This window comes from Manis pentadactyla, chromosome 7 (genome assembly GCF_030020395.1).
Source record: "Manis pentadactyla isolate mManPen7 chromosome 7, mManPen7.hap1, whole genome shotgun sequence".
In the NCBI taxonomy this organism is placed as follows: domain Eukaryota; kingdom Metazoa; phylum Chordata; class Mammalia; order Pholidota; family Manidae; genus Manis; species Manis pentadactyla.
Genome location: NC_080025.1, coordinates 14,030,181 through 14,048,695, shown reverse-complemented (window position 1 = coordinate 14,048,695; position 18,515 = coordinate 14,030,181). Strand labels below are relative to the sequence as shown.

Genomic DNA, 18,515 nt, shown 5'->3' with positions numbered 1-18,515 from the left:
ACACGCAGACACCAGAGATGTAAGCAAATAGACACAGAAACATACCCAAACTACATAAACCTCGAGAAAGGTGATTTTTTTTTTTTTTTTTTTGGTGGGCAGTGCGGTGGGGTATTGAGATGTACCTACCTCTAGTGATTCCTTCTTCTCAGAAAGTGAGTCCTCCAGTGATTTCTTTTCCACTTCATGGCTTTTCTTGATTTCTGGAAAGAAGTGGTATTTTTTTGAGACAATAACATCCTATGAGTCATTATATTCTATAGCTGTTAAAGCACAGAGATGTACAGTTGATTATGAGGCAGTGTGACTATGTTACTTTATATTTGTAGGATGTTTTTATGTAAATGAAGCTGTTTTCAAATTAGCCTATGAGGTGAGTAGGGCAGATATTCCCAGTTTATGACTGGGAACACTGAGGTCAGGGTCATGAGATCCCGGCCTCAGAGCAGAATGCTCAGGGGACGGCCTCACACGCTGGCCTGTGGACACCCGGCCTGGAGCTCCCCCGCTCTTTGCACTGGCCTTTCACGCACTGAACACAAGTCTAAAATTAATCCTACTTCTGGCAGGAAGAAAGAAGGGCATTGTTCACTAAAATCTGCCCTGGTCCAGTCCCTTTTATGTCACTGTCTCTGACTTCACAGGACGCCTCTGCTCTTCTGATGAGAAGGCCCCTGCTAAAGGCCGCCACACGCTTCTCTGCAGGAGGCACTGAGCTTAGGGTAACGGCTGCAGCTCCGCGGCCGATCGTGTTCTGAAGGAAATGGCTTCTGGTTCTTCTCCCTCTACATCGACCCTTCCAACTGTGATGCAGTCATGAAAAAAGATTCTCGTCTTTATTCAACCAGTGGCCAGCTGCATTTCACAGCAGTGCTGGCGGGAGGGGGACTTTCCGTGGCTCCTGCACTGTGGCCACAATCTAAACTAACACCTTTAGTTCCCCAAGACCTGGAGTGGCAAAGGGCAACTCCTGCCAGAAAGGCCCTGAAGTTCTCTAAAAGTTCATCCTATTTCCTGAAAGGCTGGCATTTCTGACAGACTATTACTTGCATCTGCCGGGGAAAGGGCACTTGCTGACAACGAACAATGACAAAAGAAACCAGAAACACTCCAAACTGAACACCACTGAGGGGTCCCTGGAGGGGAAGGTTATAAAATCATCTCCGTTTTAAAACTTATCACGCGGTTCCATTAGATCTTATCCTTATTAGACAGGGAAAGGCATTCTTGCCTGAAAGGGAGCTTTCATAGGCCTTCTTCAACAATTCTACTTTCTCAGAGTGGCTAGCTTCAATTTCCAACTTGGAAGTTTCGTGGGCAGCATTCAAGTGGTCAAACTGTAAGAAAAAAACAGAAGCAGTTTACCAGGGAAGTTGAAAGTTGTAAGCAGAATAAGAAGCAGCACTTATTCTTAGGAGATACAAGCTTGCGTTCCAGTTACAGGGCTCCCTAATGCACGTAAAGAACAACCCAGCTTGGATTTGCCCCTCCCGGTTCTATTCTCTTTCCCACTTCGGGAGCCCAAAGACACAAGTTCTCCAGGGTTCGTGGCTGCACAAAGCCAAGTCCATCTTAAGGAATGATAATATATTTCACAGTTTCAAGGACAGACCACATAAAGCTCCGTGTCCTTAGCACATGCCTGGCAGACAGTAGGCACTCTATAAATATTTGCTAAGTGAAAAACCGATTTTACAAGGAGGCAAGGAAATAAAAGATTAATGATACATTAAGAAGTGAAAAATATGCATGATTACAAGTGCCATCTTAAAAAAGATGAAGAAATGCAAACCAATGTCTGAGCAGCACAAAAACAGAATGCTCACAAAGGAGTAAAATGCTTTCAATTTTATCTTTTTTTTTCTTTTTCTCTTCCCTTCTTTTGCTCAACATATGTACACTGAGCATAAGAAAACAAATTTTTAATCTTTTCACTTATCTAAATAAAAACCAAAGAGAAGTTCATCAAGGGATGTTCATCATCACACTGCAAGTATAGTTACAGTAAACAGCCACGGCCAAGAACATGCTCCGGTTCCAAACGCACAGACCTGCTCTTGCAATTGAGTTTTATACTTCTCTGCTTCTTCAATGTAAATGTTCTGCAGCTTTTCACATTCGCCGGTGTAAAATTCTTTAAGCCGATTCTCCAGCTCCGCTAGATCAGTCTTGTGCTGCTGGTTCAGCTTCTGGACAAATCCTTCATAAGCGGTTTGCAACTCATTCCTGGATTTTTCTAGTTTCTCACAGGTGGTTGAAGCAGTGACTGAAAAGAGAAGGAAAAGAAAAGGGAAGATGACTTAACCTGCTTAGTGTCCGACGTTCATAACATTCACACAGTAGCGATGACTCCAGAAGCACAAACACAGGACTCTCAAGAGTACTCAGTTCTCTTGTGACCAGATTTTTCAGAATAGTATAGAAGTGAACAATAAAAAGGACTAAGAGGAGAAGGTGTCTGGCAGGAAAAACAAAACAACAAGGAAAACGACTGTCTAAAGAGAAGCAAGAGAAGTAACTGAGAAGAGCCAGGTTCCCACGTGAATGAAGATCCCCCTTTTCTGTGGTGACCAATCAGTGCAGATGCCATGAGGAGGGAAGGCTCTGATTGGCTGAGGCATCTCTAAGGCTGGCCAGTCAGCAAAGAACAGGGAAGATCACAGAGAGCAAATGGATTTTAAACTTGTTCTTAATTTGCACTGATTCCAAAAATACAGTAATAAGAACAAAACATTCAAATATTTTGAACACAGAACACCAGCGTCTAAAAACTTCAGGAAAAACACATTCTAAGAGTTACAACATGAATATATTGAAGGTTATTATTTTTAAAAGGTAAAGCAATTTGATAAACCTAATTTAAAGTCAGAGCATCTTACCGCTTTACCACCACTACCAAAAAACAGAATTACTAACAATACGTGGCAGAACGTGCACATAAGCCACGCACACACACTATAGTAAATCCCGGAAGACGGCGGTCATGTCTCAGGAAGCTGGCCTTTGGACCTTTCCAGCCTGCCTTTCTGAATGAAAACACAGCAAGAGGAGGGCTGCCTTTTCAGGAGCGAGCACGTTCTCCGGATCCCAGCGTGCTCACAGACTAATATAAAATGGGTATATAATTCTGTCAAATTAATCCTTACCCCTCTTTTGGTAAGGAGTATACATTTCTGGATTGCACAAGGAATAGGATTGTTTTAGGGCAGAGAAAAGGATAGTTCACATCAATGATTATTCCACCTAAGTAACATGAAGTTGGCTGGTTCCTGGGATGAATTTCTGGCAGTGCCGCGCACTTGTTTTCTTGAACCCACGCCACGTGGCAGTAGAAATGCTAGTCACTGCCCCATATCAATATCCTTTCAGACGCAAAATGGACCATATAGAAATAATGACAAAGAGTAGTGTCTGCCAAAGTGAACCCTTGAAATTCCAATAAATCCACAAATATTCATGGAAGGGGAAAGGAACTGACATTAAAAACAAAAACACAACAAAAACTGCGATGAACTGCCGCGGAGTGGGGCTCCCTAATATGCTGTCTGACCTTCACAGAAGTCCTGTGAGACCTTTAGCACTCAGCGAATAAATAAGGGAACCAGGAGGGAGGGTTCGGCATTTGCCCTTGGGTGCAGAGCTGAGGAAGGGCGAGGGCTGGACTGCATAAGCAGTTTGCATTCTGACTCTGCCTGCCCCCAAAGCCTGTGCTCCCCCCACCCCGCCCAGGGCCCCTCATGCCAGGAGCTGCTGAGAAACGAGATGGAGCCTCTCCTCGGGGGCTCACTGTCTAACTGAAATGACAAGACACGCACACTTGAGAAGCAATGATACTGGGGAGCACCTATGGGCCCAGTGACTGGCACTCGGGTACTTTATATCCAGTTAGGGTGGTACGGATTAAAATTTACCATTTTAATCATTTTTAAGTGTGCAATTCTGTGGTATTAAGGATATTCACATTGTTGCACAACCTTCACCACCATCTGTTTTTCCAGAACCTTTTCTCCAAACCACATCTTCATACCGCTTACACCACCACACTCCCGTTCCCCCAGCTCCCCTCTGCCCCTGGCAACCACTGGTCTACTTTCTGTCTATGAACTTGACAGTGCTAAGTACCTCATATAAATGGAGTCATACAGAATTTACCCTTTTGTGTCTGGCTTATTTCACTCAGCATGATGTCTTCAAGGTCCATCCTGTGTTACATATAGCATGTGTCAGAACTTCCTTCCTTTTTAAAGCTGGGTTATGTTCTATTGCATGTATATACCACACTGTGTTTATCCATTCATCCATCCGTGGGTATCTGGGCTGCTTCTACCTTTTGGCTAGTGTGAATACTCTAGCTGTGAACATGGTCTACACGTATCTGTTCAAGTCTCTGCTTTCAGATCTTTTGGGGCTATACCCTGAAGAGGAACTGCTGGATCATATGGTCATTGTTATTATTTGAGGAACCGCCACACCGTTTCCCCAAAGTGCCACGCCACTTTACATGCCCCCCCCGGCAGTGCACAAGGGTTCCAGCTTCTCCACACTCTCACCAAAGCTTGTGCTCTTTTTTCGTTTTATGATAGCCAACCAAATGGGTGTGAGGTGGCATCTTGTGGTTTTGATTGGTGCAGACTTTTAAACTGAGCCATGCGATAGAGATACGATTCTGAGAATGAGGGTGAGAACTGAATTCTATCGTTAGCAGTGTGGGAGGCTGCCAGGGAGCTCCAGAACTAGAGCATTCAACAAGGCAGAAGAACTGGAGATAAGACCAAGGAGGAGATGGGGGCCGGAGAACAGACCATTGAATGGAGTATTGCTGACATCAGTCCTTGGGACTAAAAATGGCACCTAAGGTTTTTCTTTGAAAGAGTGTAGTAAAAGATGACGGCTGTGCTGATGGGTACAGAACACCCTCTTCATTTTTTCCTTTTATTACACTAATGTCTATCAAAGGGGAACACCATGATTCAAGAGCAACTGTTAGGCAAGCGAACACAGCATTAGTTTCTACTGACTCGCTTTCCAAAGTACACAGATTCAGTGGTGGGGCCACGAGCGTCCTTGCGTGGATTCTGCATCAGACCTCCATATGACGGTTGGCCGTACCAAGATATTTTGCAAGCAGTCGATCAAGGCATCAAGTAGCTTTCTCATCAAAGAAATCTTGGTTTCATACAGCCTTTCCCCTTACCTCCTTGGAATTTCAAAGTTAAAAAAAAAAAAAGTAATAACATGATTCTAGCCCATCTGAATGCTGCTATCAGAGACAGAAATGTCTGAATGAACCAAAAACTAGAAAAGCTTCTCTGTGGTTAACAGGCTACCCCTGCCGAACTTTAACCCATCTGCTAGTGCTCACACCACTGTCAGTTTTGAGTGTGTGTAATCATGGTGCATCAGACTTTAAAATCAAACAGGATCTATGGAAATCTTTTCCCATTAGCAACTGGGCAGTGCTTTCTCTGTTTTTTTTTTAAAAAAAAGAACCTTAAATAGTGTTCCCTCTTCTTGGCTACTACAAGTCAGGTGAGGGAAGACAGACAGAAGGGGAAAAATGGGTCAGATGGGGTTACGGGCGGCTTGGTGCCCAGCCCCCTGCTCTGGGATGGCCGGCGTGCTGCGCAGCAACAGCTGGGCTGACACCACCATGTGCACAAGCATGCAAACGGCCTTACTTGGAATTTTCTGGTCTGGGCTCCTGAGGAAAGGTTTTATTTGACAGAAAGACCTCTGAGATTCTTGTCTCAGGGACACACATGTCAACGTTGTATCAGGGGTACTCAGAGTGATCCACTGGCTGGACACAGTCTGGGATACCATGGGGGATGCCACCCCATGCCTTTAGTTGTGGACTTCTCCTTGGGCTCACACTACCACGTAGGACAGGCTCCAAAAGTCCCTGTGCTTGCTCTCACCCTGGTCCTCTACCTTGGCTGTTTCTCCAGAATCCCACTCACACAGAGCCAGATACCCAACAAAGCCAAAACCCAAACCTAAAATATTTCAGAGTTTGGACCGAGTATGCAAGGCGTTTTTGTAGTGTTAGGTGATACTGGTTCCAAGATGTTTTTGCACAAATACAAAATGCACCCAGTGCAAAACCGTCCTTTTGTCCTTGGTGGTTCAATCAGCCCCAAAACGTAAGGCCACATTACAAAGCAGAAGTCAGTCTTTTCACCCTGGGATGAACCAGGCCTCAGAATTCTAGGTCAGCAACAGAAGAGGAGAAGCAGAGGCTCCCTGACAGTTCAAAACATGGATAACTGAGCAAGAAAAAATATCAGAAGGCGTGAAATGCTGGCAATTTCTCCTTTTCCAGTAGTTATTTGGATGACATCTAGAAAAGACCTGACATCTCAGTCCAGTGTAATTTCTGGAAAACAGAACTGGGTTCATCCTAAGTCTGTGAGCATTCAGCCCAGGAGTGGCAGTGCGGCCACTGCCTAAGGACTCCTGGTGGCCTTTCTAATGGGAGCATGGAGGTTTACTAGATTTCCCTTTGGTGTTGGAAAATTGTACTGTTTACAGACCAAATCATTCCATGACCATAGCCCTAAATTGTTAATATTCTTTTGAAATGATACAGTGTTAATTTTTTAGATCTCAGTAGCACGCGCCATCACAAGACAAACAAATCTTTCATTTCTCAGGAACGTGTTTGAATTATCAGACTAAATAACTGTCTTAACAGAACAGACCTACAATACTCAGGTTCAAATCTTAGTCACACCATTTACCTGCTTTGTGCTTTGAGCAAGTTACTTAAGCCTTCTAAGCCTACACTTCCTCGTTTTTATTTTTTAAGTGGAGACAGCATTGGTGCCTTCCCTGCAGGATTAAATATAATAATACATGTGAGGCATCTGGCCCGGTGCCTGACCAGACAAAGATCGCAACAAACGTTACTGCTGTTATTGGTAGCTTTGCAAAAGTCCACCAGTTCAAATGCATTTGAAGAGCCCTCACAGACATGCTTGGGTCAGAAAGTGACAGTTAGAAGCAGCGTCGTCTGCCTGGTATTCAAAGATGGGCACGTGAATGCACACAGGATCGGGGTAGCAGTGCACACCCACCTCAAATCTCCTCTGCCTACTGTTCTTCACATCACACACGATGGGATTTTTCCCAACTCTTAGGTGACTTTACCTAAATTGGACGTAAAAATATATATTAAAAAAAAGGAAAAAGAGAACCGGAGAGGTACAGTCACACGAAGATCATCACTCTCACAATGTCAAATAAGCGACTGTGCGACATAAAGAAAAGACAGACCGAGAAATAAGACGACCCCTTCCCTCAACTGTACACCACACTTTCCTCCAGATGCTTCCAGCTGGCCTGCTGTGGGCGCCCACCCGTCCTTAAGCAGAGTGCCCTTCTCTGCACCATAGCAGAGGGAAGGGAGCTGCCTGCGTCCAGCTGGGGTCCCCTTCTTGGTCTCCGGCCACTTGGAAAATCACACACCTGCTTTCACTCCTGGCACCCCTACTCCTGTCTTCAACAACACACACACTTCTCCTGGTAAACATACTTGCTTTTTAAAAAAAACGTAATGGTGAATTTTGGATTTAGCTTCACCTGGCTTCCCCAGAGGCAATCTTACAGAAAGCAGGGGGGCACTGGTCAACACTGAGGGTTTACCACCTCAATGATACAAATGACTCCACTATGGACTTTAGTCAGGTTTCATCAGTTTTTCCACTAACACCTGCCCCACTTTGAAGGATAAGCCTTACTTTAGGATAACTTGAGATTCTTGAAAAGGTTGCGAGGACAGAATGGAGAGCTCCCCGACACTGCTCACCCTGTACCCCCAACCGTTATCGTCATCTATTCCCAGGGGACGTTGTCAAACGAAGAAACCAGCATTGAAACATTATCATCAACTCAACTTCAAACTTTGTCCTTTTTTCCTTCGATTCCAGGATCCAGTCCAAGACCACACATTGCATTTAGTGGTCGTTGTCTCCTTAGTTTTCTCTGATCTGCACATGTCTTTGTTTTCATAATCTTGACAGTTTTAAAGAGTCAGGTATTTTATAGAACATCTCTCAGTTTGGGCTCATCTGACATTTGCTCTGCATTATTCATGACCCAGCAGTTACACTAAAAAGAATTCATCTTACAGATACACTCCTACACATATAGAATCAGGGACAGATGAGGCCACTCACTGGCTCATTTCTCTCACAGCAAAACATCAGATTCAGCCTAATGCCTATCAGGAAGGAACCGGTTAATTACGACATAGCTATTTAATGAGATACTTTCTGAAAAATAAAATGACTTTTATGACTGTTTAATGAAAAAAATATATATATATACATATGCACACACATCGTACTTAAAGAACTGCTAAGTGGAAAACCAAGGTGCACAATGTGCTACCAGCTATTTATAACAGGAAGGGGAAACCAACTGTTTATAAAAGAAAGGGAAATCTTGCTCTGGTCCACCCCAGCCCCAGAACCGGGAATGAGACACCACCTTCTATCACAGTTGTGTGACCATTTCATAATATTTACTCTACGCAGGGAAGTCCAGTCATGTCACACTTCCAGGGCCAGTGACTACGTAGGCTACTCTCTTATGGTCTAATTTGTTTAAAACTGGAGACAGTAAAGTAACTGAACAAAGTGATCAAGAAGCCATTTTTTAAAGAGAAACTGCAACTTTGTGGAGAGGCCTCAGCCTACAGAACTAGCAGGGTAGGGACCCCGACTCCCCCACAGCAGGCATTCCCAACTTTCTGCATCAGTTTCCTGATAAGCAAGGTTGAGCAATACCACCTGCTCTGCTAACCTTATGGTTTGGTGAGGATAAAGTAAAACAGATACGATATTTTGTAGCGCTAGTGCTCACAGACCGTCTGTGGACTGAGGAGCCCTGGATTTCATCTCCCCAAAGGAAATGACTTTTTCCCATGACCTAGACGCTTGACAGACGTGTTGTAGACAAACGTGTTTTTCTAAATTTCAGAATTCATTGCAAATGCTTTTCTGATTGTGCTTGGGAATTATACGAATCAACGTGAAACTGATTTCAAAGCTCTCCACGGATCGTAACTATTAGGAATTAACTTTTACAAAACACCTGTGCCGTCAAATCAATTCTCCCATAAATAACACCACCTTACCTTTAAAGCTCAGTTCCTCTTTTACAAAGTACTCTTATATTTATTATTCATGTAATATAAGAATGCTTTGAGTTAACAAAAGAGGTAGGGTCTTAAATCCAGCTTTACTAGAGAGGGAAATAAAGTGGCAGGATCGGACCCAGAACTCAACGGGCTCGGCTTTCTTCAGTATGCACGTTCTACAGTCCACAACATGGAACCTCATCTGAGTGGCTATTTTCTCAATGAGAAGCACAAGAAAGAAGTTAATTCATACACTCAGTGGACACCTCAGAGTATTACGGTTTACTTCTCTGGTGGAAGCAACGAAGACTAAGATAAGGCAGGTAAGAAATGATCTTTCTCTTCCCTACACTGATTAGTCCTGACAAAATCTCTCCATGTGGGATGGTGATATGGCATGGCCAGCGTATCTTGGCATGTAGGGACGAGCTGGGCCTCCACAGGGCCTCAGATTCTCCCTGCCAATAAAAGTCTGCAAAGGCTTTGCTGTGTTTCAACCTACTGGCCAACAGCAGGCTGCAAAACAGATGCTCTCATAATCGCAGACATTCTGTGGACCAACAAAAACATTTAGGCATGAAAGTGGATCAGAGACGAAAGCCTGGCTGAAAAATGGATACAATGTTCTCAGCTCAGGCCTGAGAAAAATGAGTGAAGACTTTAATGTAATTGCACTTCAATCGAAAGAAGTGATTTAATATTAATGAAAAGGTGATTTTGAGGCAGGTACTATTCTGCCTTTCCTTCTCCTTGATGATTCGTTTTTAGGGTGCAAAGTTCAAAAGGGCAGGTGTAAGCTGTTGGTATGTGTAAAATTTGGAAGCCTATGTACAAGAATGGACTCAATTCAGTTGGGCTTTTTGGCATTATTTCCTCTCCTACAGTGCCTGATGCTCACCTACTTTTCTACAGAGAAGAAGCAACATTGTGGATGGCTGGTGCCATGTCCGCAAGTGGCCCAGCACACACCAGGATCTGCATCTCCTGGGTAATCATTCCACGTGGATTCTGGGCTCCATTCCCAAGCCAACATGAGTCAGAGCCGGGAATCTGTATCCTAACAACCAGGTTGTTTTGTTACACAGTGAAGTTTGAGAACCACTGTGCTAGACAAACAACGTTCAATTAGGAAACACTGAACATATCGAAACTGAACAAGGGCAAGGAAGAAGACTCTACGGGCTTTCAGAACAGAAGATACCTGAGGAACGTTGTGCATCTGTACAGGTGAAAGCACATGGTCTCTTCTCTGTAGGTACAGCCAGTCTAAATTTAGGACAGACATGGGTACAGAAAAGGAGCTAAGTTTGAGGGGGTATCCACTCCACCTTCAATTAACCCAGTGAGATAAAGAATTGTTTGGGTATACAGTTGGTTTTCATTACATTGATAGATTTCTTTCATGGAAACCCACTCCAAAATCACTTCTGGAATTTTGCAACTCAAAAGTGACTTAACTGTGAAGAGTTTGAGAAGTACTTTAAATAGACAGCCTTGTTAAACCACAACTGTAGACGAAACTAGTGACAGAGTTAACACATTCCATGAGGTGTCAGGTAGCCTCGAGTTCACAGACACCAGTTAAGTGTTGATTGGACAATTTGTAACACTGCTTTTGGCAAAGCCAAGTGGCTCTTCCCTAGCAGATGATAACAAGACATATTCTAATCTAGCAATACCTCTTGAACTCTTGACTCCAATAAAAAGATTCCAAGAGCAATCATCAATGCAAGCTAGTGTTTATATCAGATGATATTTCAGCCTTTCAAGCAGTTTCATCATGCTTGCCCTGCTGTGGTTTGTAGGAGTTTGAGAGTCTAGCCATCCTGAGCTCTTATCCAAAAACTCAGCTTTCTAACTGTCTGACCTTAGGGAAGATACTTCACTTTGGTCCTCAATTTCTTTCTTTCTTTTTTTTAAATAATGTAAACCAGTAGACTTAGAGCTGCACACTGTCGGTAGGAAAGAGTATGCATTCAATAAATGTTACTGCTATAACCGTCTCATATTATTCTACACACACCAGGCAAAACCACCTAGTCTTTCATACAACTATTATGGGAATTCCCAGACTTCTTAGAAATTAAGGGTCAAAATCCCATTTATGTTATGAAATAGAAACAATCAGCATAAATATAGAAAGAGATGTGAGTGAGTCTCTAATTTTGATGGTGAAATATTTGGAAAACAAAATACCTTTTCTTCATTAACTTGGATAAAAAAAGGTGATTTCAACTGTAAACAATAAAAAAAAAATAGAGACCCCCAAAGATCATAATTATGGCCCTCTATTATACCAGTATTGATCCAACACAACTCTAGAAAGAGTCAGAATGACACATTTCTTCCCTCACAGGCCAAATGTTTGCTGTGGATGTAGATCCTTAAACTGAACTGTAATCTATTTCAAGGGCTGACACTTTCAAAATGATCTAACTGGGATGGTCACACACAATAGGGTTCCAAGAGAATTCACCTCACCCTACTTTATTATTATTCATTCCTAAAAACAGACATGCTATTTTCAAATAGTTTAGAGGAAAGTGTTTGTGCATAAAAACCATTGAGTGTTGGTGTATTATAAGCCTCTAAAACCAGCTTCTCCAGATACCATCCTCACTAGTCAAATCTTTCATTCATTAGTACTAAGAGCCAGGCACAAGGTATCAACCCGTAGAGATTCAACGTGAAGGAGATACTAGCCTTGCCCTTAAAGTGCTGACCGTTCCGGACGTGAGAGGAGGTCTGCAAGCAAATGACTCAAAGAACACAGGGCCTTGAAGCACAGAGGAGAAGGCACTTGAAAGATCTGGGTGAAGTGCAATTGAATATATTTTAGCTAGAGGTTTATAAATGAGTAATGAGAAAGTTTGAGAGGCAAAAATTAGAAGGGTCCTGGGTCGAGGACAGAGCACTTCAGGCAGAGAGATGACAAGGGCCAGGGGTTCAAATGAGCCCACGGCTGGGACCTGGGGAGGGGACAGAGGTGGGGAAGAAATGCAAATGTGTGTCCAGACTTATCAAGTTGGACCAGAAGGTTACAGTCAAATCACACATGGTGGCTTAGTATGTTTGGATTTTTTCCCAAAGCCAAAATGGAGTCATTTGTGTGTTTGTTAAAAATGTCTTGTAGGGGACACACCTGAGATTTACTACAAGCGCTGTCCTGACAGCACATGGACAGCAGAGGAGCGGCCTTGGGGGGCAAGGTGGCCTTTTGGGCGACTGCTGGCAGATGCTCCAGGTGGGAGATTCTGGGAGGGAGGGGCCCGAGGGAAGCCGAGAACTCAGATTGGCGTCCCAGGGCGAGGACAGGGAGGCGGCCTCAGCTGCTGGCTCGGCGGTAGGTGGATAACAGTGCTGCAGGGGGGCTGACGACCAGACTTTGAGGGCTAGGTTTAAGCGAGGTGCCATGGCGGAGCGCTCAGGAGGCAGGGCGGTGTGCTCGCACTGCGCTGGGCCTCCAGCTCCTCACTGGGAAAAATACATCTGCAGCTGGGGAAGGAGAAGACTAGAGAAACGAGTGGGAGCCCTCAGCCCACAGGCTGCAGCTGGAACCATGGGAACGGGTGGGCAGCGAGCTCGCCATGGAACCCTCGCTCTACTACAACACTACTTAAGGGGTAAGGAAATTGTACTTCCTCACTCAACGGACTTTCCCATAGTCATGAAATACGCCCACCACAGAGACTATGAGGCGCTACGGAGAAGTGCTTGATCTAAGTTAAAAAGAACAGCATGAAATAAAATGCCATGGCCGAATCTCACAAACATTATACTCACAATGCAATACAACCTCACAAACAGGCCAGGCACAGAAAGAACGTACTGTAGTTTCCAGTTATATGAGACTCTAGAATTGACAGCACTAATCTACGGTGAAAAAGTGAAATCGGGTTTTGCTTCTAGGGCAGGAAGGGTCTACAGGAAAGGGGGCCTGAGGGACTTTTCTGGGACAGTAGCAATCTTCTCCAACCTTGATAAAGGTGTAGGTCATACGAGTGCATGTGTTTGCCAAACTGATGGAACAGTAAGCATCCTACTGTGTGTTGATTATACCTTAATTAAAGAAGTCAGAGTTCAAAGTTGTATATATTCACATAAACAGAGAATGTGCAAAAAATACAAGTTACGGCAGGGTAGCATAACTGTGGGCCATTTTCCTCTAGCTTTACATTTCTAATTTTCATACTGTTCTTAAAAATGAACTTTTAAACCTCAACCTCCAAAGCCCATTAATATTTATTAATTACCCATGAAAATGGAAATCGTCTGTGTCTTTTTCCTGTGAAGCAAGAAAGAATCTCTGCAATTGAGAAATTTACTATCTGAAGACAATAGGAAAACACAAGGGACAGGGCATGGGTATGAGTCTCAAGGACGCACTGGAGCCGTGGAGCCTCGTGGCTTTGCTTGGAGTAAACTGAGAGGGGGTTTAAAACCCTTTCTGCAGAGACTACGGGACGTCACCACACAGGGATACGTCCCGGTGGCGGATGCAAACACGCAAGCTGCATGGAGCGCATCTGGGTTAGCGTGGCAGTAGGGACACCAGTCAGGGTAACAGGGGAGGCCACGGTGGGGAAGTCAGTGGGCACGGGGGACAGCTGGGGGTAGTTAGGGTCAAAGGGTCCACATCACAGACTCTCCTTGGCTTTCACTGCTCGTAACTTTATAAGTGGTTCTTTATTCTTTGCAGTTCATAGCAATTTGGAACTGTGCCTCAATTCTCACACAGAAGATAAGACACATCCACGGGGAGAGTGACATCAACAATCCCCCATTATTTGGGAGGGAAAAGGTCAATATGTTGATGATGGGGGGGTGCAGCTCTTTCCTTTGAAAGAGAGTTTTCTGTGAGGGACCAGGTGTTAGGCTGGTTGCTTCATATGTATCACAATTTTATTCAAGCTCCACAACAATCTAGCAAAACACATACTAACTTCCCACCACCAGGGAGGGAATCATACTCGAAGCAGTTAGGTAACTTCTAAGTAGGAGCAGATGGACAGAAACCTGGCCTCCGGGCTCCACACACCAGGAGGACATCGATCAGCTCTCACTTCCACTTGAGTCTGAGGAGAAACAGCAACCTTGCCCCGAAGGATTTCTAATAATATTTAGTCTAATTATAATTTCTTTCTGCAGTAGCCTAGGCCCTCCCCAGTTAGCAAACAAGGCCAGTTGTGGAGTGCCTGGAACGACTTACTATTCAATAGCTGTTGGCACGTGGTGCCAGACGCCTCACAGCGCATCACCTCCCGTCGCCCTCAGACCATCCTCGAGGCAGACGTTTAGTCCTGCCATTTTCGGGACTGGAGACGTGTGACAGGGCTTGTCCCAGGGCACTGCCTCCCAAAGATCGGAACCCGGAGAGCGTGACAACACAGTCTAACCACTTTGCCAACTGCCTCAGATCTTAAAACTGGGTCTTAAACTTTGCTGCGGAAGCCTGTCCTCTTCCATCTTAGCTGGCAGCTTGGAGAGCATTCTTTCTGGACCATTCCACCCGAAGAACGACTTGAAGGCTTCTCTTCTCTCCCCTCATGAACCAAAACCCCTCCCAAAAGGCTTTATGCTGCCACTTGATTCAACAGCAGCCGTGATACATCCCAAGAGTCCAGCCTTGGGTGACCAAAGGCCACATCCAGGCACTCGGACGGCAGCAGGAGGCGCTCGAGGGCACCTCTCCTTACACAGATGGAACAGGAGAGTGCGGACAGACTGTGCTGGCTATTCCCTGTCAGGCTAAGTGACCGACTGGCGGTGCTGGGGGCCTGGGCCAGCTTAAATCACCTAATTGTGCTCTCCACTAGGAGGTAAAAAAGAGGATGCCCATTCAAGCGGAGTGAAAGAGAAGACTGTTTCTCTCTTGTCTTAGGGAGAGGCTGAAATGTGAACCTCCACGTAGCCTCATCTCTATCTCCACTGGGCTATAATGAACTCTGAAGCACAGAAAAGGGCCTCTTTCCTGAGCTGACTCTATATCTATGGCATCATTTAAGGCAGAGACAAAAGCAAATTAAGTCGGTCACCCAGGTAATCAAAAGGGCAGCAATCAAATTAAGTAACATGGCAGAAAGCCATAAAAGTCTCAGAGCTGGGCTATTTCTCGGCTTCCCTGAACTGTTTCCCTAGAGCTTTCCAGTCTTCGGGGTCCTGAAGTTCCATTTGTCTCAAAATTGCTCTCTTAAAGAGGCCTTCATTTCCACAGTGTAAGCCGCAGTCAAGAGGAGATGATGCCCGGCTGGGTGTGAAGGTCCTGGAGGGCCGTGTCGCCTCCCCCTGGGAGGCGAGTGCCGGGAGGGATGTGGAGAGAAGCCATGGCCCCACATTCATGCCTGTTTGCTCTCTGCCTTGGGGAAGATCCTTAGGAGTATTAAAGTCCAGCAAATTATATTGACAATATCTAAATGCCGGTCTTGTCCAAAGACAAACGGGCAGTTTCTCCTAGAGCTGGAAGAACACGGCTTTCATCTCTGGCTGATGCCTTTGCATTATTTATACACACACCTACTCACGCTTTAAGAAGGGACTGTTATGTAGAAAACTGCAGTGAGCAAGGAATTTAGCCTCTCAAAGAACAGCTCGGGACCTGGCTGAAGCTGGAGCAGGAAGCTGATGCTCCAGGGCAGACAGGGCTTCACTCCGCCACCTCCGCTGCCGCCACCGCCGAGGGCGGGCAGGCAGTACTGTCTGTTGAAGGAGCCCCGTCTTCCAGGAGACAGACACTAAAGCAGAGGGAGAAGCAGCGCTGGACGTGTCCGCACATGGCTGGCTGCTGGGGAGCTGGTCCTCACCCACGATCAGCCCTGTGCGGATGGTGAGATCAGCCCAGAATCTGCCTCCTCCTGACGGCTGCCCGGGTCTTCAGCACCCTTCTAGCTCTGTGCTCACAAGCCACCCTGAGGGGTTATAACTACTGTCATCAGAGGGGAGTCTGTGCACCGCTCTTTACATTCGAAAAGCGGTTCAGAAAAATATACATGATTTGTGTAACAGGACCCACACAATGACAAAACCATTCTGCTCCTCTCTGCAGGAAGACAAATGTTTTGGTCATCAGCAGCTCTGCTTGGCTTAGTCAGAGCAGTGCTAGGAATTCTCTGAACTTGGGGTCAAGCTGCCAAGATTCAAAAATAATGTTGAGAGCAAAGCATTTGCACAGATACCAGAGTGGGATGGCTGGCAACTCTAGCCACCATGCAGACAGGAAAGCCACGTTGTCTGATTTCCCCCTCATCCAGTAAAACTTAGATTAAAAAAAAAAAAAGGCTCTTACCTAGCTCTCCCCGGAGGTTAACAAGCTCGTGAGACAGGGTTTTGTGCTGTTTCAGGGCTTCCTCCCGCTGTGGAAAACACACATCAAGTTACTAAGGTTTTCAAGAGGGTCCCTTTTGGTTAGGCACACATTTGTTATCACCCAGAAAACGACACTCAGAATCGAGAAGCCAAGATATGAATCATTTGGGCTAACAGTTTGTGTTGTTAAAAAACACAGATGTCCCTTAGTTGTTAAGGAAATCCATTTTTTGAAAATCTCTATTTTCTCATGAAACTTTCATGTGAGGCACCAAATGGCCCATTTAAAAATATTTACTTGGAGCCCTGCTTTGTTGCTGAGCCATAGAACGAACCTTCCAGCTAATGCATACTTAAAGACAATGCGTTCTCCTCCTCCAGGAGGCAATAAAGGCCAAATCAGTTTAAGATAAATATTTAATGTTCTAAACGTGTGCACTTGTATGCACTTTGTCCTATATATGCAAATAAAGTTTTGTTATAGGGCCAATCTTTTACTTCTACAAGGAAGACACAAAGTTTGTTATAAAGCTATGGCAGAAAATAATCCTTTCAAGATCAAAGTAATTTTACTCAGCTGCACAGTATTTTCTCAGGATTACTGTATTTTGCATCAGCTATAATTCTAAGCAGACATTAGAGAAATGACAAAGAAAATCCAGGCAGCTGTTTTAATATTAAAAACGCAATTATCAATCTTGTAAAAAGAGTAATTTCCATGTCACCTGCAACTCACAGTGCTCATGCGTCCACACCTACTTACACCAACACGGCAGTTAGATACGGTTTCTTAAAAGACAGATTCCTTACCACCAGGGTATAAGTAAGGAAAAAGCAGAAATCAAAGCTGTCTGAAAATGCCCTCAAGAGATCACCCAAGACGAGCACCTGCCGTATCTTGATTGCAGTGTTGCAGAGACCGTGAGCCCGGCCTTTGCAGGCAAGAGTTGCTTGTCATTCAAAGCATTTCCCCCTAATTCCAGACCTTTCCGTCTTGGTCCCTGACATTCTCCCAGAAAAGCACCATAAACAAATACAAATTACCCTTGTTGCTGCACATGGAGGATAGAGGCACATTTTGCTGCTGGAACAGCCCATTTTCCAGCTTGTCTCCAACTTCCCCCCACCCCCTGCACCGTCCAGGAAGCGCACAGGTGGCCACGCCACCCACCAGCGGGGCTGCCTACATTCCAAGCTCTACCAGGAGGTGCGCCATTGGTCCTGGGGTAGCCTTACTTCACGTCCTGCAGGTCACCGTCTGCCTCAGCCGCCTCTCCTCACAGAGGCTCCTGCCGCAGCTTCTGCCTTTGGCACAGGCAGCCTGCGATTACTTAAAGCCACAGCCCTTCATTTATGAAAAACGAGAGCCAGACATTAGACTGATCGATTGCCACTTACTTAAATATCAGCTGGTATGGTGGAAAGAAAAACTGACCTCCTCTGCGTGGATAATGGAGTTATTTTAGATTTGTGAGCCTTTTTATTCTCCTCTCTAATTGAGGTCATTAGTTTATCACAATCACTAATGGAAAAAGAAAACTTGTTCTCTGAAACCTGTGCACCAGATGAGCTTATAAACCAGGTGAAGAGCAACAAAAGCTCGTGTGTTGTGATTTAGAATTTAAAATGACATTATAAAACGAATGGCACTTCCTGCAAAATTTAACATGAATGCTTAGAACACCAGTGTTTTAAGAAAAAAGTGTGAAATGCTGATTTGAAAGGAGGGAGATCAGATACATTTTATAACTTTTTCTTTTTCTTTTGCAGTAATCATTCACCAAAGAGCTAAGGAAGTTGTGGACAGTTAACAGTGACTGGAATTGAAGAAACACTTTGTGTCCATTTTGGCCTTAACTGCAACAAAAATGCTTGATTTATAAAATGCAACATTAAGTTGTCCTGAGTTCACAAATCAGGGAGTTTAGGTTTTTTAAATGAACAAGCAATGGGTTTTCTTACATAGAAATTAAGTTTGAGGATAATCAACCTGGATAGAATTGCAGGAAGATCAAATAAAAATATATGCAATATATACTTCTCTTAATCTCAGAAATCTAGGCCTCAGTTT

General features: G+C 44.6%; 1 protein-coding gene across 10 annotated transcripts in view; it reads right to left on the bottom strand.

The window, feature by feature from the left end:
* Positions 1-18,515, bottom strand: part of MTUS1 (microtubule associated scaffold protein 1) — a 137,306-nt gene that overhangs the window by 8,227 nt on the left and 110,564 nt on the right. For 9 of the 10 annotated variants that reach the window (XM_036894348.2, XM_057505110.1, XM_057505106.1 and 6 more), the window contains 4 exons: positions 16,425-16,491; positions 2,052-2,266; positions 1,232-1,337; positions 130-203 (listed from right to left, as the gene is read on the bottom strand). In XM_036894348.2, coding sequence (XP_036750243.2) covers positions 130-203; positions 1,232-1,337; positions 2,052-2,266; positions 16,425-16,491 — 462 coding nt within the window. Of the gene's footprint in view, positions 1-129; positions 204-1,231; positions 1,338-2,051; positions 2,267-16,424; positions 16,492-17,488; positions 17,654-18,515 lie in introns of those variants that run through there. The other variant, XM_036894352.2, reaches the window with a different exon arrangement.